This window comes from Chelon labrosus (genome assembly GCF_963514085.1).
Source record: "Chelon labrosus genome assembly, chromosome: 24".
NCBI classification, from domain to species: domain Eukaryota; kingdom Metazoa; phylum Chordata; class Actinopteri; order Mugiliformes; family Mugilidae; genus Chelon; species Chelon labrosus.
The window spans coordinates 14,290,410-14,310,780 of record NC_140357.1 but is presented as its reverse complement, the minus strand read 5'-3'; the positions used below and the strand labels follow the sequence as shown (position 1 = coordinate 14,310,780).

Sequence of the window (20,371 nt, the reverse complement as noted above, 5' to 3'; positions counted from 1 at the left end):
AAACACTTTGAATAGCTTTAAATTGTAGCTTAGCATAGCCTAGCTTAGCTTAGCATAGCATAGAAAATAATGTCTTGTTTGATTTAAACTCATGGAGCTGAATAAAAACACTTTGAGTAGCTTCTGAACTATTGACGTGAACTGTGAGTGAACGGCAGAGCGTCGTCCTCCGTCTGTTTACTGATTACAAATGTTTTTTGTTTAAGTGACTCTCAGGGTCAGAGGTCTGGTGGGCGGGGTGACAGAGGAAGCCACGCCCCTCCTGAAAACCTCCTGTTTCCAGCGTCTCGTTGGAGCAGTGTGAAGATGAAGATGTTTGTGAGGAGCTGCCTCTGCGTCTGGACTCTGGTCCTCAGCGTCGCTGCGGCAGCAGGTCGGTCTCTTTTTCTGGTTTCTGGTGCGTTCCAGTAAATGCTCGGAGACATTCAGGTGTGTCCAGGTTTGGACTTTTAAACGTCCTCCTCTTCCCAGTGTTCGTCCAGAAGCAGGAAGCAGACTCGTTGCTGCGGCGATGGCGGCGGGCGAACAGCGGCTTCCTGGAGGAGCTGAAGCAAGGAAACCTGGAGAGGGAATGCATCGAGGAGATCTGTGACTACGAGGAGGCCCGGGAGGTGTTTGAAGACGAAGACAAGACGGTGAGACGCCGCTGGGTCCATCATCAGTGATTAAAGAATAACCAGAGTTTATTAGAGATGATCGCTTCATGTGGTTTATCTCAAAGATTCGACATCGTCACGATTAAACCTGTTGTTGTTGGCCACATCTTTAGCATGTTAGCATGTTAGCATGTTAGCATGAGAGGTGAAATAACATGTTGGTGTTTGTGTCTTCAGAGGAAGTTCTGGCTGACGTACGATCGTAAGTAACAGCTGATTCGTTCTTTGATCAGTTCATTGATCCGTTCACTGATCTGTTCGTTGATCCGTTCTTTGATCCGTTCTTTGATTCGTTCATTGATCTGTTCTTTGATTCGTTCTTTGATTCGTTCTTTGATCCGTTCTTTGATTCGTTCATTGATCTGTTCTTTGATTCGTTCTTTGATTCGTTCTTTGATCCGTTCTTTGATTCGTTCATTGATCTGTTCTTTGATTCGTTCATTGATCTGTTCTTTGATCCGTTCTTTGATTCGTTCTTTGATCAGTTCTTTGATCAGTTCATTGATCAGTTCATTGATCCGTTCACTGATCTGTTCGTTGATCCGTTCGTTCTTGTCTCGTGATGTTTTATCTGTGACCTTTGTTTGACCTTAAGGTCGCGACCCCTGCCTCGTGAACCCGTGTCGTAACAACGGTCTGTGTCTGTACGTGGGCTCCAGCTACGAGTGTCAGTGTCCTGAGGGGTTTGAGGGACGCTACTGTCAGACAGGTGAGCACACCGGGCTTTTAATTTGAAAATCTGACGCTGACTGTCGTCTCCAGTCTGTTAGAACGTCCTGGAGACGACAGCTAGCGTTCCTGATGATGGACATTCACTCTGTTCCACCCCGTGGTTCCTGTGAGAGAGTTCCTTCTTCTTCTTCATTTTAGTCAAGTCTATGACTTCTGTCAGGAGGAGTCACTTCCTGTTGGTAGGAGTTACTTCCTGTCAGGAGGAGTCACTTCCTGTTAGGAGTTACATCCTGTTAGTAGGAGTCACTTCCTGTTAGTAGGAGTTACTTCCTGTTAGTAGGAGTCACTTCCTGTTAGTAGGAGTCACTTCCTGTTAGGAAGAGTCACTTCCTGTCAGGAGGAGTCACTCCCTGTCAGGAGGAGTCACTTCCTGTTAGAAGGAGTTACTTCCTGTTAGAAGGAGTCACTTCCTGTCAGGAGGAGTCACTCCCTGTCAGGAGGAGTCACTTCCTGTTAGAAGGAGTTACTTCCTGTTAGGAGGAGTCACTTCCTGTTAGGAAGAGTTACTTCCTGTTAGTAGGAGTCACTTCCTGTTAGAAGGAGTCACTTCCTGTTAGTAGGAGTTACTTTCTGTTAGGAGGAGTCACTTCCTGTCAGGAGGAGTCACTTCCTGTTAGAAGGAGTCACTTCCTGTTAGGAAGAGTTACTTCCTGTTAGTAGGAGTCACTTCCTGTTAGAAGGAGTCACTTCCTGTTAGTAGGAGTTACTTTCTGTTAGGAGGAGTCACTTCCTGTCAGGAGGAGTCACTTCCTGTTAGAAGGAGTTACTTCCTGTTAGAAGGAGTTACTTCCTGTTAGGAGGAGTCACTTCCTGTCAGGAGGAGTCACTCCCTGTCAGGATGAGTCACTTCCTGTTAGGAGGAGTCACTTCCTGTCAGGAGGAGTAACTTCCTGTTAGGAGGAGTCACTTCCTGTTAGGAGGAGTCACTTCCTGTTAGTAGGAGTCACTTCCTGGTCCTGGTTCTCGTCCTCAGTGTTTGAAGACTCTCTCAAGTGTCTTTACCAGAACGGACAGTGTCATCATTTCTGCGACGGTTCTGGAGACAGACGAAGATGTTCCTGCGCCGACGGATACCGACTCGGAGACGACGGACGGGAGTGCGTCGCTCAAGGTACGAACTCGCCGTCCTCCGTCCTCGAGGTCCATCACCAGTCGACCAATCGGCCTCTTGTGTTTGTGTTGCAGTGCAGTACCCGTGTGGACAGGTGGAGCCGGCAGAACCCGGACTGAACCTGACTGAGGCGGCTCAGACCAGGTCGGTGGGAGGGAACCACTGCCCCAGAGGAGAGTGTCCCTGGCAGGTAGACGATCCATGAGACACGCTCATTATCAGCATGTTGATCTCCTGGTCTCTACGGGGCGCATCACTGTCCTCTGCCTTCAGGTTCTGGTCCAGTTAAACGGGCGCAGTCACTGCGGCGGCGTTCTGATCCGGCCTGACTGGGTCATCACAGCGGCTCACTGTATCCATGGCAACAACCTCCAGAACCTCACCGTGGTGGCAGGTGAGCTGACGTGAGTCCGGTCTGGAGGCTTTAAACCCGTCCTGTTGTAAACTGGTTTTGTCTCTGTCGCCAGGGGAACATGACCTGGACGTGGAGGAGGGCACGGAGCAGAGGATATCGGTTTCCATGGCGATCGCCCACCAGAGTTACGACCCAGCGAGCGGCGACGGCGACGTGGCTCTGCTCCGGTTGAGCCGAGCCGTGGTCCTGGGCCCCCACGCCATCCCGGTCTGCCTGCCCACCAGAGAGTTCGCTGAGAGGGAGCTCCTCCCACAGCGCTACCACACCGTGTCCGGCTGGGGCAAGAGGATCTCCGGGGGTAACGATGACCCCGCCGGCACCCTGCCCGCCCCCCCGGTGTCCCCCTTCCTCCGCAGGATGTCTGTTCCGATCATCCAGAACTCCCAGTGCTCCCAGAAAACCCGCTTCAACTTCACCACCAACATGCTGTGTGCCGGTTACCTGGAGGGGCGCCAGGAGGGTTGCCGTGGAGACGACGGCAGCCCGCTGGTCACGCTGTACGGCTCCACCCACTTCCTGACTGGAGTGGTCGGCTGGGGGCGGGGCTGCTCACACCCGGGGTATTACAGCGTGTACACCAACACAGCCCACTACGTGGACTGGGTGGAAGACACGATGAAAAACCCTCCGACCACGACCACGCCGTCCGAGCCGCTGGAACAGAAACCGGTTTAGAAAGAGGTTGTGTCCAACAGGAAGTAAATGTGTAATAAATGTCAATAAAACACAATAAAGTTCATCAGACGTGCAGCTTTAATTCCACCACAGCGCCTCCAGCTGGTTAAAACATAACGACTGTAACACAGAGTAAAACTACAACTAATACTACTAGTACTACTACAATCAGTCTACCATCACTAACACTACTGCTGCATGAAAACACGTTTTAGTAAAACTCAGTTCTGACTTTAAGCTACAAGAAGCAAAATGGCGTCTGTTCAACGCTGACGAAGACGTTTGTCCAGGTCTTCAGGGACGTCCTGCTGGGACTGGATCACCTCATACTGAAACACATCATGAGGACTAGTGTTAGCATCACTAGCAGCATTATAGCATTAGCAGTAGACTATAGCAGTAACTAGCATTAGCAATGTTAGCAATGATAGTATTAGCAGCAGACAGTAGCAGTAATTTGCAGTAGCATTAGCAGTGTTGGCATTAGCAATAGTACAGTAGCATTAGCAGTGTTGGCATTAGCAATAGTACAGTAGCATTAGCAGTGTTGGCACTAGCAATAGTACAGTAGCATTAGCAGTGTTGGCATTAGCAATAGTACAGTAGCATTAGCAGTGTTTGATGTAACAGCAGAAGCTATTATTAGCATTAGCACCACCAACAACGTCCTTTATTTCAGTGGATGTCGAGATGCTACTGCTAACACGATCAACAAGTCAATTGATGACGTTGTGTTAGCAGTGATAGCATTAGCAGTGCTAGCAGTAGAACCATCAGAGCAGCAGCTGCTTCACCTGGACAGTCTGCCAGACTGAAGGTCGAAGGTCATCCACCGGCCGGTGGCCATGTTTCCTCCTCAGACAGGACAGCGCTGCATCCCAACCTGCCGACACCCAGAGTGAGTCTCAGAGCAGAACCTGAACAAGTTCACTCAGCGTGGACACAACTGAGAACTGACCTAGGACGAGGAGGACGAGGAGGACGCCGAGGACGCTGAGGACGCCGAGGACGGTGGCGGTGGAGGAGGCGATGATGACGAGCTGCTGCTGTTGGACGTTTGGACGAGTCAGAGAGACATCTGGAAGAAGACAGGAAGTGAAAAGACTCTGACACAGGAAACAATAAGGAAATAATGAGGAAACAATGAGGAAACAATGAGGAAACAATGAGGAAACAAGGAGGAAACAAGGAGGAAACAATGAGGTTCCTTTCTTAATGTGAAAAATTCTCCAGTAACTCAGACCGTTGACTACAGTCCCGTCTCATCTGTTCAAACTCCCGTAATCTTACTGGGAGGTGGAGTCAACGTCAGCCTCAGACATGTTGCTACCAAACTAAAGTCTGAATAGAATCAGTGATTTTATCATGACTCTATTGACCACATGATAAGAGTCTTAGAGCTTTACCTTCCAAAGATATAAAAACCCATGGTGGTGTTTAAAGGAGTGACAGAGTTCATCCTTGGTTCGGTCAGGTAACCTGGAGCTGACTGTGAAGAGTCATGAGTACTGCAGTTACCTGTAACCCGGGAGACTGAGCTACGTACCTGAGACCAGGAGGAAGGTGTCCTCAACATTAATGCTGTTATTTATTCTCCTGCCACAGTAATAAAGCCTGACGTCCTCTGATGACATGTTTGTAATCACAAGTATGTTTCCTTTAATTAAATATTTGGTTTTAAACTCAGGGAGGTCGTAGGAAGCTTTCTCTGTAGGAAAATAAGTGTAACCGATAGATAATCTGAACTGACGGAGGATTTCCATGGACCAGTAAACATCTGTATCCTCGATGGAGCAGTTTAAAGAGACGTCTTGACCCAGCTTCCCTCTGACCTCCTTCACGTTCTGGACCTCTGCACCGGTCAGAACCAGCGGTAGAACCAGCGGTAGAACCAGCAGCATCATCACCAGGAGATCCATGATCAGGTTCAGACGTCTACCAAGCAGCACAGCTCTGAAGACGAGAGCTCTCCACTTCCTGTTTTACAAGGTGATTGTGACAAACCACATCAACCATCATCAACGTTCACACGACGCTCAGAGACTTCCTGAAACTAAACCACCGTCACCTGGTCTGTCTGCCCCTAAAATAACTAACGTAAAAAATAGATCAGATCTTAACATGTGAGAGTCTTTCCATCTGGTTCCAACATCTGGATCACGTCTCCAAGTCAACAAGCAGCTGTTGGTGGTTCTGATCCAACAGTTGTGGGACTGGATCAAGTCTGTCGAACTTAGCAACCGTAACCAAGGGGGGGCTTGACAAAGGGGTGGAGCCCTCTGATTGGACGGCCAACTCAGGGTTAATTTAAAACTTTACTTCACTGAGTATCTCCAGCGTCGGCGGGTCACATGACAGACTCAGAGGTCAGGGATTGGCTGGACCAGCGTTGAGGGGTAAACAGAGCTCCATCAACAGACAGTGGAGCTTCCTGATTGGAGCAGTTTAACTCCCCCCTCCTCCCCCGTCTCCCTCTCTCTCCCCACAGGTCGTTGGCCTCTCTCTACCTCCCCACATTCAGACGACTTGACTTCCACTCAGCACACGGAGGTTCTTCCAGTCGAGGAAATGTTCTGGTGTCTCCGAGCGACCCTGGTCCTCCTCCTGCTGCACCTGGCCGCCGCCGCTCATGGTAGGTTCCCTGAACTCCTCAGTGATTGGAGGAGAGAGGAGAAGAGGTTCACTGGGGGGGGGGGGGAGGGGGGGGTTAGTATGTTGTGTGTGATGTCAACATGTCAGCCATGTCGCTAACAGACAACACGTCACCGACTGTTTTCGTTTGATGACTGACGGCAAAATAAGAACAACCTGCGTCTGATTGGACAAACAAAGCTGAGCTGTGATTGGTCGTTTCTCTGACATCAGAGATCAGGTTATTGGCTGACATCACGGCAGGGGGCGCTGCTGCTTTACCCTAAACGCTACCCTGAACATGCTAACATGACAATGTGATGCACGTGCCGCTCCCCCTGGCTGCAGCATAGGCCATATAAGCCCCACCCCCTCCATGTTAGTGGGCGGGACTAAAGTATACGTCACGTACATATTAGGCAGTTAATATAAGGCTGATGTTATTTGACGTCATAAAAACAGGAAGTGAAGATGACAGACAGTTCCGTAGGACGATCCAACATTTAGACCAGGTGCTGGAGCTAGCATCAGTTAGCCACAATGCTAACTTCATCCTCTGCCTCCAGTTTTCTTGGACGGCCAGACGGCCAGCCAGGTTCTGACCCGGCAGAGACGAGCCAACAGCTTCTTAGAGGAGGTAAAACAGGGCAACCTGGAGAGGGAGTGCGTGGAGGAGCGATGCAACTGGGAGGAGGCGCGAGAGATCTTTGAGAACGGAGAGAAAACGGTACGAAGCAAAAAAATTCATCTTCAAAAGAAAAACGGTTGTTGTGTTTGATTTAATTCATCGTTTGTCTTTTTCAGAATGAATTCTGGGCCAAATACGTCGGTAAGGCATCTCCTCCGTTTATCTGGCGGCAAAGTAAAACAACACGACCGGCGCTAGCATGTTGTCTCTGTTCGTCCTGCAGATGGCGACGCGTGCGAGTCGACGCCGTGCGTTAACGCCGGGACCTGCAAAGACGGGATCGGCAGCTACACCTGCTACTGCCCGGAGGGGTACCAGGGCTTCAACTGTGAAATCGGTATGTCTAAAAAAAAACAACTGGACGAGTAGAAGACGATTCATCAGAGCTTCTACGGTCCAGCTAGCTGGTCTGAGAGGCAGCGGGGTACACATGGTAGTCCAGACCTCCAGATCCTCTTGGAGGTTTTTGATCAGATTAGAAAATGTCCAGAGGATGTCCAGTCCTGGGACAAAGTCATCCTGGGGGTCAGGTTCTACAGCGCTGTAGACGCTGAGTGGTTCTACTGACGTCTCCTGTCATTGCAGTTATTCCTGAGCTCTGCGAGAACAAAAACGGCGGCTGCGACCATTTCTGCAGCGTGGTCCAAGGAAGCGTCCGGTGCTCCTGCACTGACGGATATTTCCTGGCGTCGGACGACAAATCCTGCAGCTCCAACGGTGAGAGAGGAGAACCTTCCACACGAGTCTGAACGCGGAACCCGTTCCCTCATTCCCTCAAACGTGTGTGTTTGTTTTGCAGAACCCTTCAAATGTGGCGCCATCATCACAGGAAACACCCGAACAGTTTTCAGATATGAGAGGACGAACGTGACGGACGGGAGCGTCGCCGGGTCGAACACCACCGCCAACGCCACCGGACTGGGGGAAATCCTGAATGACGTCAATCTGTTGTCACTGTCCAAGAACAGGAGTCTGATTCACAGGATCATAGAAGATCCGGTCTGGTCTCAAATGGCCAGTATGACTCGCATTGTGAACGGAGAGGACTGTCCTCCGGGAGAATGTCCATGGCAGGTAGAGACACCGTCTTTCTAAACCTTTTTACCTGAGTGGACTCCTGGTTCTTCTTCTATGATTTTTGGCAGCTTTGACTGTAGCCGTGGACGTGGTCTTGGTTTAGATCCGATCATTTTAGAAATGCCTGAATCGGATACCGATCGGGACGTCCTGAGTCCTGATGAAGACGAAGGAGCACCCAGATGCCCTGTTCTGTCGTCTTGACCTTGTTCTTTTTGCGCAGGCTCTCCTCCTGAATGAAGACAACCGAGGGTTCTGCGGAGGAACCATCCTCAACAATTACATCATCCTGACAGCTGCCCACTGCATGAACCAATCCCGCTACATCTACGTCAAGCTCGGTCCGTCTGAGACGTCTCACTTCCTGTTAGCGACTCTGAATGACAGCGAGACAGATTCTCACGTTTTGTTTAATTCCAGGTGAGTTTGACACGTTGGTGGATCACGGTAACGAAGCGACGCACCACGTGGAAGCTATCGCCACCCACAACAAGTACAAACCGGACACCTACCTCAACGACATCGCACTCATCAAACTGGCCACGCCCATCAAATTCTCCAGGTTCATCCTGCCGGCCTGCATACCTGAGCAAGAGTTCGCTGAGAAGGTGAACATTTAAACCGTAGCATGTAGCTTAGCTTAGCATAAAGACTGGAACCAGCGAGCCCGTTCAACATGTGAATGAGAGAACGTTTGAGGAGTTGGTTGGTTTACCCATTTCTTGTCTTCATGCTATGCTAAGCTAAGCATAGCATAGCATAGCTAAACATTCTAGTTCCATCTCTTTTTACCACCAGATTTTAGTTTCATCATTGATAACGTTGGGATGTCAAATAAAATTACTGCCGCTGTCCTTCCAGGTCCTGATGCGGGAGCCGGACGGCATGGTCAGCGGGTTCGGACGTCTCGGCGAAGGTCGCCAAGCGTCCACCATCTTACAGCGCCTCACTGTACCCTACGTGGACCGGCTCACCTGCATGGAATCCACCCAGCTGCGCATTTCCTCCCGCATGTTCTGCGCCGGCTACGACACGATAGCCAAGGATGCGTGCCAGGGCGACAGCGGCGGACCGCACGTCACGCGCTACGGCAACACCTACTTCGTCACCGGCATCGTGAGCTGGGGCGAAGGCTGCGCCCGCAAAGGCAAGTACGGCGTCTACACCCAAGTGTCCAAGTACATCCGCTGGATCCGAGAAGGAATCGACAAAATGACGCCCAAAGAGCAGAGTGGTGGCCGGATGAAGAGGCACCACGGCGCCATCAAGAGGCTGCGTCTGTAGAACGCCTGCAACCTCTGAGCAGAGACCGGCCACAGCTCAGGCCTCGCATGTACTCAACTCTAAAACATTCATATTTCAGCCCTGCTAGCAAACATCTGCCTTCTTTCACACGCAGCAGACAGAATTAGCATCGATTAGTGCTCACGGGGTTCCTCAGGGTTCTATTCTTGGTCCTCTACATGTTTAATTTGGTTTGGGCTGCAGGTATTTTTTTGAAGGCATCAGAAGTCAGTAACAGTTCTGGTTAGCATGCTAGCTAACCGCTACATCATCTTGAGTCATGTTTGAGTTCAGTTGATGAATGTTTTAGGTTTGGTTTCTCGCTCTGATTTGACAGTTATTTCTTTTTTTTTAATTTGTATAAAACCAAAGTTTGATTTTCATATCCGTCATGAACTCTGGGCTCAGGTTGAAGCAAATAAAGACGAGCTACAACAACACTGACATGGAGTTTTGTGTTTCTGATTTTGTTCAGATTAACTGATCAATGAATGTGTTTACTGGATGTTCTTGTTTAATCAATCGAGACATAAATAAAAAGACAAGTGACTCAACAAGCGACAGGACATTTCAAACTCTTCCAGCTCCAGCGGCGCGATGTTGATCTTTATGATTCAATGATTAAACTGTGGGTGTTTACCTCAAATAAACAGACGTGGTGAAGTTCCAGGGGTCGGAGGAGGTTGGAGAGGACGGGGCAGAGTCCACGGCTGGAACGGGACGTTTTCACAGAAACAAACCAGACTGAGGATTTTCCAGAGATTAGATTCCTAGAAGAATCAGGAGGCATAAAAACAAACTGAACTGGAAACGTCTTATTTTAGAATCAAAGAGTCGGTTTTGATTTTTCTTGTTATCAGACTTTTAAACGTCCAGGTCTAAGGTGAACCGGTGTCATGGCGGTCGGCATCATGTCAGCGTCTCTCCTCTCTCTCTGTCTTCTTCAAGGGTTCCTCCAGGTCTTCGGTCTAAAAGGTGAGCGACGAGATGTTTCATGTGTTTGTTATAAATCTGTAAAAGACTAGAAAGTGAATTTTCCTCGAGGCGTTCGTCAGATAGAACACGTCATAATTAAACCTTCTAATAAAATCCTGAAACTAACTGGTTCAAAGTTAAAGCCAGGCCTGTCAATCTGGCCACTTCATTAGGTACACCAGTGACACCACTCATGCTCTAAATCTAGTCTTCATGAAGGTTGTGGTGTTCACCTTTAGTTTCTAAAAACAGAGAGATGTTGATTCTATTGTTTTCATTGTGTAGAACCACTTCACTAGTGTACCTAATGAACTGGACGTAGATTAGAACCACTTCACTAGTGTACCTAATGAACTGGACGTAGATCAGAACCACTTCACTAGTGTACCTAATGAACTGGACGTAGATTAGAACCACTTCACTAGTGTACCTAATGAACTGGACATAGATCAGAACCACTTCACTAGTGTACCTAATGAACTGGACGTAGATCAGAACCACTTCACTAGCGTACCTAATGAACTGGACGTAGATCAGAACCACTTCACTAGCGTACCTAATGAACTGGACGTAGATCAGAACCACTTCACTAGCGTACCTAATGAACTGGACGTAGATCAGAACCACTTCACTAGCGTACCTAATGAACTGGACGTAGATCAGAACCACTTCACTAGCGTACCTAATGAACTGGACGTAGATCAGAACCACTTCACTAGCGTACCTAATGAACTGGACGTAGATCAGAACCACTTCACTAGCGTACCTAATGAACTGGACGTAGATCAGAACCACTTCACTAGCGTACCTAATGAACTGGACGTAGATCAGAACCACTTCACTAGCGTACCTAATGAACTGGACGTAGATCAGAACCACTTCACTAGCGTACCTAATGAACTGGACGTAGATCAGGACCACTTCACTAGTGTACCTAATGAACTGGACGTTATCTAGATTAGAACCACTTCACTAGTGTACCTAATGTACTGGACGTAGATCAGAACCACTTCACTAGTGTACCTAATGAACTGGACGTAGATCAGAACCACTTCACTAGTGTACCTAATGAACTGGACGTAGATCAGAACCACTTCACTAGTGTACCTAATGAACTGGACGTAGATCTGAACCACTTCACTAGTGTACCTAATGAACTGGACGTAGATCAGAACCACTTCACTAGTGTACCTAATGAACTGGACGTAGATCAGAACCACTTCACTAGTGTACCTAATGAACTGGACGTTATCCAGATTAGAACCACAGTGTGGCTTTATGTTGGAGAACCCAGTGACGACAGCACTGGTTCAGATCTTTCTGATAACGACCTGGGTCGATGTCTCCAGTGTTTCCTCGGATCCCCGAGGCCCCCCACATCTTCCTGAGGTCCAGACGAGCCAACCAGTTCCTGGTGGAGGAGATCCTGCAGGGGAACCTGGAGAGGGAGTGCTACGAGGAACGGTGCAGCTACGAGGAGGCCCGAGAGTACTTCGAGGACACCTCCCAGACGGTGGGTGGACATACGGGTTAGGATGTGCTGAGGTGGAAGCGCTGGGTTCTAACCGCTGTTTGTTTTTGTGCAGAACGCTTTCTGGGCCGTGTACTACGGTGAGTAGTGTGTAAAATAAACTAATGAATAAAAGGAACCGATCCCGGAGAACCTTGAGATCACTTTTAATTCCAACTGGTTTGTGAATAAATCAGCTGCTGCGACTAATTATTAGTTAGTTGAGAATCTGTGCCTTTAAAGTATTCGAGTACTTGTACTGGAGTACTGCCGGTGCTGACTGTGTTTTGGTTCCTGAGACGGGGACCAGTGCGACCCCAACCCCTGCCTCCATGGGGGGAACTGCACCGACATGGTGGGGGGGTTCTCCTGCACCTGCGGCGCCCCCTACCACGGGCCGACCTGTGACCTGGGAGGACCGAAGGAGCAGTCCGTCACCTTGCGGACCTCCACGACAGGTTCGAACTACACGGTAACAGACTCCGCCTCCAAAAGGGGGCGGGGCTTTAAGACCAAAACTGGAGCTCCTCAGAAATATTGTAACGCTCTTTGTTGGCCGTCGTTCTCAGTGATCCCAGAGTGTCCGACTGCAGGACCGGCGGCGTGCGACCAGCTGTGCACGGTGTCCTACCACTCCTTCAGCTGCTCCTGTGTCCCGGGATTCAAACTACAGAGCGACAGACGGAGCTGTCTGCCCGAAGGTTGGACAACACCCCCACATCTACCCCACCGGTTCAGACCGGTGTTAATGTCGACGGCCAGTTTTGATGCCAACATTTATTTTATTCTCTAGACTCTGCTGTCCTCAGTTTAATACAAATAGCAGCTTGTGAGGTACTTAGATGAGAGCTAGCTAGTTTTGGTAGCTAATGCTAACTGAGATCAGCTGTCCAATCACGTGAGAGGATCTGATACATAAATAACATCTCGTTAACGTTTCTAACCCATCTCTGTGACCTCAGTGGAGTTTCCCTGCGGACGACTTCCCGACAACGCCGACGCAACGTGTCGCCATGGAAACTGTCCCTGGCAGGTAAGGCCTCTTGTTCAGCTGAATCTCCAGCATCGATGACTGCTCATGGGGTTCCTCAAGGTTCTACTCTGGGGACCTCTATGTTTAATTAAGTTTGGGCTGTAATAGTTCTGGTTAGCATGTTAGCTAACATGTCAGAAATGATGGTGCGTTTGTTCTCTGCCTCCAGGCGTCCCTCCTGAACAGCCGAGGGGTGGAGCTGTGTGGGGGGGTGGTGCTGGGTCGACGCTCCGTCCTGACCGCCGCCCGTTGCCTCTTCCTGGGCTCAGGCTTTGAGCCCCGACCCTCTGACTTCTACGTGACCGCCGGTACCGAGCTCACACATTAGCAACGTGGCCTAAAGTATGTGGACACACCTGGAACAGTGATCATGTGTTGACATCTCGTCTCCTAGGCAACAAGAAGACGCCCTTGCCGGTCCGCACTCTGGACTTTCACAGAGGCTTCCGCTCAGGTAGCCATGACAACGACCTCGCCCTCCTCGAGCTGGCCGGCCCCCTGTCCTTTGGCCCCGCCCTCATCCACCTGTGCCTGCCCACCAAAGACTTCAGCGAAAACATCCTGATGCATTCTGGGAAGAGGGGTGTGGCGGAGAACCGGGACCTGGGTTACGTGACGCTGGACCAGTGTCGCAGGCAGCTGAACGTCTCGCATCCGCTCAGCAACAAGATGTTCTGCATGAGGAGGCAGAACGAGCCCGGGGCCAGGAGAACCAGTGGACCTTTAGGGAACCACAACGGAACCAGGGGGAACCCAAATGGACATGCAGGGAACCAGACTGGAGACCATGGGAGACTGGGACAAACAGGGAACCAGAACCAGAACCGCGGCCCCTCGGATGCTGGCAGCAGATCGAGGTCAGAGGTCAGCGGCGGGCCGTGTGGTGGCCTGTTGCCGGGGTCGCCGGTCGCCACGGTGGAGCGGGGCACGGCGTTCTTGACCGGGCTGATGATCTCGTCCTCTGCAGGCTGCGGCGGCGGCGGTGGCGGCGGCCTGGTATTCACCAAAGTCTCTCGTCACCTGACCTGGATCGACCCGAGGGTCAAGGCGGTCGAGGATCACATGACCCCTCAGGTCAGCCAGTACCCAAAGAGACGCTAACGAGACGCTAACGAGGCGCTAGCGAGGCGCTAACCGCTGCCAAAACTCTTTAAGACAGAGCGACCTGCAGACGGTCACTTCCTGTCGTCTAGTGAATCTGATATAAATTGTAGTTTAATGTGAATCTGAACTCGTTTATTTAATATTTGTCAAATGTAAAGAAAATAAAATGAACTGTTAAACTGTTTGTCTTTGAAATGTATGAATTAAAATTTGCTGAATAATAAAAACATTTGAACAGAATAACTGTAATGGCTGAAGTTCTGCCTAAAGTAAAGACTCCAGTACCCACAATGCACTGCTCCCAAGGCTGTGATTATTGGACCAATGTAAAGTCAATCAGACCAACGTTCTACGAACCAGAATCTGTTTTATTTGACACGTTTTTACAGCACAAATACAAAAAGGAGTCAATGTGAATACAAATATGTTTCCAGGAAGAGCCGTCAGCCCCAGGGGATTGTGGGTAACGTAGTCTAGGAGACAGAGGACAGAGGAGGGAACGGGTTCTGTTTACTGACCACGAGCTTCTGGTGCTGGTGGGAGATGTATCCTTTGATGTGACCCTGACAGGAAACACAGAAGAAGAAGAGTTGAGCGTCTGAGAGTCTGAGTCCAGGTGAGACGTCACCTGAGGGTTCCTCACCATGTAGATCAGGTTGGCCAGGATGCACTGAACCTCGTCCACGTCCACGTCCTCCACCCGCATCATCTTCAGAGACACCAGGAAGGCGTCCAGAGGCAGCTGGTGGGTTCTCAGCAGCAGGTACCTGCACACAGAACGTCGCCACAACGTCACCATCTACAAACACCTGGCACGGGAACCCAGGTAGAACGCCATCATCTACAAACACCTGGCACAGGAACCCAGGTAGAACGTCGCCACAACGCCATCATCTACAAACACCTGGCACAGGAACCCAGGTAGAACGTCGCCACAACGCCATCATCTACAAACACCTGGCACAGGAACCCAGGTAGAACGTCGCCACAACGCCATCATCTACAAACACCTGGCACAGGAACCCAGGTAGAACGTCGCCACAACGCCATCATCTACAAACACCTGGCACAGGAACCCAGGTAGAACGTCATCATCTACAAACACCTGGCACAGGAACCCAGGTGGAACGTCGCCACAACGTCATCATCTACAAACACCTGGCACAGATGTTACAACATGAGAAGGTAGAACTGAGGTAGAACATGAGAAGTTAGAACGTGAGAAGGTAGAACGTGACAAGAACTAAGGATGAACGTGAGAAGGTAGAACACAAGAAGGGAGAACTAAAGTACAACGTGAGAAGGTAGAACATAAGAAGGTTGAATGTGACAAGGAAGAACTAAGGTAGTGAGAAGGTTCAACGTGAGAACATAGAACGTGAGGAGGTACAACGTGAGAACATAGAACGTGAGGAGGTACAACATGAGAACATAGAACGTGAGAAGGTAGAACTGTGATTGAATGTGGGAGGGTAGAACTCAGGTAGAATGTTAGATGATGGAACCCAGCTGCAACATGGTAAGGTAGAACTCAGGTAGAACGTGTGAAGGTCACTCACACTTTCTTGAAGAGGTTCCTGTAGGTGATGATCTTGAGCTTCTCCAGGATGAGGAAGATCCCACAGCGGATGAAGAACGTCTCATGTTTGGACAGAGCCTCGTTCAACAGCAGCAGGTTCCCCTCACTGACACACACACATTTACCTGTCAGATCACCTGACAACATGATGTCACTTCCTGTGTCCTTGCCCCGCCCCCCGCTTACCTCACAGCCTTGGTGACGTCAGAGAACTGCATGAGGTCGTACTTCCTGAGGAGCTGATGTGTCGGCATGTGGCCCTGAAACAGAAACGACAGTCTGCAGGTCAGTCTGGGAGAACACGTTCTACTGGATACAAAACACGTTCTACTGGATCCAAAACACGTTCTACTGGATCCAAAACATGTTCTACTCTATACAAAACACGTTCTACTGGATACAAAAATACGTTCTACTGGATCCAAAAATACGTTCTACTGGATCCAAAACACGTTCTACTGGATCCAAAACACGTTCTACTGGATACAAAACATGTTCTACTGGATACAAAACACGTTCTACTGGATACAAAACATGTTCTACTGGATACAAAACACGTTCTACTGGATCCAAAACACGTTCTACTGGATACAAAACATGTTCTACTCTATACAAAACATGTTCTACTGGATACAAAACACGTTCTACTGGATACAAAACATGTTCTACTGGATCCAAAACACGTTCTACTGGATACAAAACATGTTCTACTGGATACAAAAACACGTTCTACCCGATCCAAAACATGTTCTACTGGATCCAAAACACGTTCTGCTGGATCCAAAAACACGTTTTGCTGGATACAAAAACACGTTCTACCCGATCCAAAACATGTTCTACTGGATCCAAAACACATTCTGCTGGATCCAATACACGTTCTGCTGGATCCAAAACACGTTCTGCTGGATCCAATACACGTTCTACCTGATACAAAACATGTTCTACTGGATCCAATACACGTTCTACTGGATCCAAAACACGTTCTACACTACGTCATACTGGATTCAAAACACGTTTTACTGGATCCACACATGTTCTACTGGACCTAAACTGAATGAAGAGGAGTTTCTGACCAGCAGCATCTTGACAGGCAGCAGGTAGATGAGGATCATCCTCTTGTTCTTCTGACTGGAACGATGACAGTGGTGGAAGGCGTAGGACAGGAACTCCTCCGCTGCACAACAACCACAACACAAGTGATTCATGTTCTACTCTGAAAGCTGAAAGTATTTCCTCACCGTTAGCTCGCCGTTAGCTCACCGTTAGCTCAACGTTAGCTCGCCGTTAGCTCACCGTTAGCTCAATGTTAGCTTACCGTTAGCTCGCCGTTAACTCGCCGTTAGCTCAATGTTAGCTCGCCGTTAGCTCATTCTTCCTGGTTCTTACCTGGTTTGAAGTCGCTGTCAAACATGGCCTTGCGGCCCACGTAGTACTTGTAGGTGACCTTCTGGGCGGGGCTGTAGTCGTTCTTCAGGTTGGAGCTGTCGATGGCTCTGATCAGAGGTTTGCACAGATGCAGCTTATTGATCTGCGCCACAAACAACACCAACGATAATGAACCAACGATAATGAACCAACGATAATGAATCAACGATAATGAACCAACGATAATGAACCAACGATAATGAACCAACGATAATGAATCAACGATAATGAACCAACGATAATGAATCAACGATAATGAATTAACGATAATGAACCAACGATAATGAATGAACCAGTTGGTTTCCAGCTTTGAGTTCAGACCTTGAAGTAGATCTTGAAGAGCTGGTTGCTCAGAAACATCATCCCCCACTTCTTGGAGTCCTCGATTCCTGCTCGACTAGAGACGTCAACGTTAGCATGAGTTGAGCTCTAACACGTTTCTGGATCAACAGCTGATGTACTGACTTGTCGCTGGCGCACACTCTGAAGCAGCTCATCAGCTGCTCGGCTGCTTTCTCCAGCATCTCTCCAGGTTGACCTTTGCCCTTCTCCTGCTGCTGCTGCTCGGCCTGAACGCAGGGAAACAACTCTTTAAACCTTTATTTAGAAGTTTAAGAATTAAAAATCTGAAAGAATGGGTTCCTCACACTGTTGGCGAATATCCGGAGATCCAGAGCGACAGCGAACATGACGGGCAGCGCCCTGCAACAACAACAAGACAGATTAGTGACGGTGCGTTCACGGGCGACGCGTTCACACGAGCTTCATCAACGTTTGACTCACCAGTTCTCCTCTTTATGGGACTGGAAGGCCTTCAGGAAGGACGTGAGGAGTCAAGGACCAGGACTGATTAATTAATGAGTGAGTGAAGAGACATTGTCTTTATGAAGGATATTGAACAACGATCGTCTGGAACTTGTAGGCTTCAACAAAGTCATGATTGGCTACAGCGTACGTACACCTGGAACACAACACATCAGCCTGGGTCACCTCGTTATTGCTTCATTACTACCTCATCACTACCTCATTACTACATCATTATTATCACTACCTCATTATTACTTCATTACTACCTCATTACTACCTCATTATTGCTTCATTACTACCCCATCACTACCTCATTACTACATCATTATTATCACTACCTCATTATTACTTCATTACTACCTCATCACTACCTCATTATTACTTAATTACTACCTCATCACTACCTCATTATTACTTCATTACTACCCCATCACTACCTCATTATTACTTAATTACTACCTCATCACTACCTCATTATTACTTCATTACTACCCCATCACTACCTCATTATTACTTAATTACTACCTCATCACTACCTCATTATTACTTCATTACTACCTCATCACTACCTCATTATTACTTAATTACTACCTCATCACTACCTCATTATTACTTCATTACTACCCCATCACTACCTCATTATTATTACCTCATTACTACCTGATTATTATTACCTGATTATTATTACTACCTCATTATTACCTCATTATGATCACTACCTCATTATTATTACTACCCCATTACTACCTCATTAGTTCCTCATTAGTACCTCACTATTATTACTACCTCATCATTCCTCATTATTCCTTCCTGTCCGTCCTACCTGAGATGAGCAGCGACCATCTCATCGTACGGCGGCTCCAGAAGCTGCTGACACTTCTCCTCTGGACTGGCCAGCTGTAACACACACACACACACACACACACAGGTAAGGGCGCTGCCAGCAGAGCTCAGTGTACCTGTGTGGGCGGAGCCAGCCTCACCTGGAGGCGAGGGTTGGCGACGTGGGGGTGTTTGAAGGAGAGCAGCTCGGCGCAGAAGGAGCCCTCGTGGTTGTCGATGGCCTCGTACACCTGCAGGACAACAACAACAGTTACTCCACCCATCGGACAGGTGCTACAGACCTGGGGTAGGGGTCAGGGGTCAGGGGTCAGAGGTCACCTGCTGCAGGTACTGGTTGATGGTGATGTGAGCCATGGCTGCTGATTGGACCTGGAGTCAGACACCATCATCAGACAATAAAGCAATTTAAAAGAAAATAGAAAGTAAACATAAATGTCGCGTTGAAGAAACACTTCTAAACTGATTAACTAGAATCTGAAACGTGTTTATTCAGTTTAATGTGACAATAAAGCGCTCGGAGCATCGACAGCTAGCAGGCTAACCGGTTAGCATTCAGTTATCACAGGTCGGGTTAAATGTGTTTTGATCTTTCTCTCAGTTCTGCGGCTGTAAAGACTAGAACCAGCAGCTGGAGGAACAGGGAGACACAGAACAAACATCTACGAACCTTTAAAACCAACAGTTAACCAGAGAACTCCATGAGGTCTCAGACCATTCAACGACGAACCCGGACACGTTTCACTGACGCACACCACAACATCCGGGTCGCTGCGGCCAAGCTTCCGGTAGAGTTTAAGACCAAGCCGTGTGTCACAATAAAAGCTGTGTTTCATTTATTAGAACAGAAACAGACACAGTGACGTTGAGTTGTTGTCTTCACGTCCCAGAGAACAAAGTCTGAACACAACGAACTTTGTTTTGAACCTTTATTGACACAGAGAAGATTTACAGTCCGTCTTCCCTCCATGCAGCGACACAAAACACAAAACACAAAACACAAGAGAAGCTGTAGAGTTTCATTTTAAACGTTTAACACTCAGACGTAGAGAACATGCAGCACTTTTTATTTACTTTTTATTTTACCGTCAGTAGACACCGGGGGGCGCCATGACAGCGCAAAGTCAACACTGATCACGTTACATTTATTTACATGCAGCTGAACTAGCATCTGGTAGCTGATCAATGCTAACGCTGGAGATCGTTAGCGATCATCAATGATTGGCTGTTAGCTGTTAGCTGTTAGCTGCAGGTCACTGTGGATACGTTTTTGTAGCCAGTAAAACCTTGTAGCCAATCACATCCCTCCTCAGAATGAGTGGGTGTGTCCAGGAGGCCAGCCAGCACCGCCCACTCGACTGTGACTGGGAGGTTGCATGAGGCCCTCGCTGCTGATTGGTCCATGGAGAGCGGCGCATGGTGAGTGGGAGGGGCTTAGCTCAGTGCATCCAACCGTCCAAAGGCAGGGGTACTGACTGAAAACACACCAGGAAGAAACGTTACTACACCTGGTTCCAGGTAAACGCACCTCAGAGGGAGGCGGGGCTCACCTTGAGCTGTGAGGAGGAGGAGGAGGAGGAGGAGGAGGAGGGGGGTGCTGGGAGGAAGGGACGCTGCACGTCAGGGGGAGTGAGGTGGAGGAGGATGATGAGGAAGAGGAGGAAGAAGAGGAGGCTGGACGAGGGGAGGAGCTGTTCCATCCGTCTGACAACACCTGGACACCTTGGGACAGACACAAAGACACGTTAGTCACCTGACCTCCTCAGAGAGTCACCTGACCTCCTCAGAGTCTCCTGACCTCCTCAGAGTCTCCTGACCTCTTTAAAGAG

The 20,371-nt window shown here is 48.9% G+C and overlaps 4 protein-coding genes across 4 annotated transcripts in view; 2 read left to right on the top strand and 2 right to left on the bottom strand.

Annotated features, from left to right (window-relative positions):
- Nucleotides 1-306: 306 nt before the first annotated feature.
- Nucleotides 307-9,269, top strand: LOC311509587 (uncharacterized protein; the record flags this gene model as incomplete). The annotated part of the gene is made up of 18 exons (XM_084574819.1): nt 307-373; nt 472-635; nt 834-858; nt 1,252-1,365; nt 2,362-2,499; nt 2,574-2,689; nt 2,773-2,893; nt 2,967-3,583; nt 4,552-4,684; nt 6,078-6,221; nt 6,787-6,947; nt 7,025-7,049; nt 7,132-7,245; nt 7,494-7,625; nt 7,708-7,982; nt 8,209-8,326; nt 8,406-8,593; nt 8,847-9,269. 18 exons carry the CDS (start codon nt 307-309, stop codon nt 9,267-9,269), a joined length of 3,075 nt encoding a protein of 1,024 aa, XP_084430945.1.
- A 2,006-nt stretch (nt 9,270-11,275) lies between these two features.
- Nucleotides 11,276-13,888, top strand: prozb (protein Z, vitamin K-dependent plasma glycoprotein b; the record flags this gene model as incomplete). Its single annotated transcript, XM_084574818.1, has 7 exons — nt 11,276-11,757; nt 11,831-11,855; nt 12,054-12,212; nt 12,324-12,455; nt 12,717-12,787; nt 12,957-13,095; nt 13,182-13,888. The coding sequence occupies exons 1-7, from the start codon at nt 11,584-11,586 to the stop codon at nt 13,886-13,888; spliced, it is 1,407 nt and encodes a 468-aa protein (XP_084430944.1). The 5' UTR covers nt 11,276-11,583.
- A 356-nt stretch (nt 13,889-14,244) lies between these two features.
- Nucleotides 14,245-19,292, bottom strand: pcid2 (PCI domain containing 2). Its single transcript, XM_084574468.1, has 15 exons — nt 19,213-19,292; nt 18,864-18,914; nt 18,686-18,775; nt 18,526-18,599; nt 17,791-17,856; nt 17,679-17,720; nt 17,543-17,597; nt 17,361-17,464; nt 17,217-17,292; nt 16,857-16,998; nt 16,544-16,644; nt 15,657-15,730; nt 15,451-15,576; nt 14,535-14,658; nt 14,245-14,454 (listed from the first exon to the last, which is right to left on the bottom strand). Exons 2-15 carry the CDS (start codon nt 18,897-18,899, stop codon nt 14,365-14,367), a joined length of 1,200 nt encoding a protein of 399 aa, XP_084430594.1. The 5' UTR covers nt 18,900-18,914; nt 19,213-19,292; the 3' UTR covers nt 14,245-14,364.
- Nucleotides 19,293-19,851: 559 nt separating this feature from the next.
- tbx19 (T-box transcription factor 19) overlaps nt 19,852-20,371 on the bottom strand; it is a gene marked incomplete at both ends in the record, with an annotated part of 7,165 nt that continues 6,645 nt past the window's right edge. The window contains 2 exons of the mRNA XM_084574817.1: nt 19,852-20,017; nt 20,093-20,264. Of these exons, the coding sequence (XP_084430943.1) occupies nt 19,852-20,017; nt 20,093-20,264 (338 nt within the window). The remainder of the gene's footprint in view (nt 20,018-20,092; nt 20,265-20,371) is intronic.

Coding starts and splice junctions, on each gene's coding strand:
- pcid2 (XM_084574468.1), bottom strand. CDS start 18,899: ATGGCTCACATCACCATCAACCAGTACCTGCAGCAG. Junction 18,600..18,685: donor TCGCCAACCCTCGCCTCCAG/GTGAGGCTGGCT, acceptor TGTGTGTTACAG/CTGGCCAGTCCAGAGGAGAA. Junction 15,731..16,543: donor TGCCTGTCAAGATGCTGCTG/GTCAGAAACTCC, acceptor TTTCTGTTTCAG/GGCCACATGCCGACACATCA.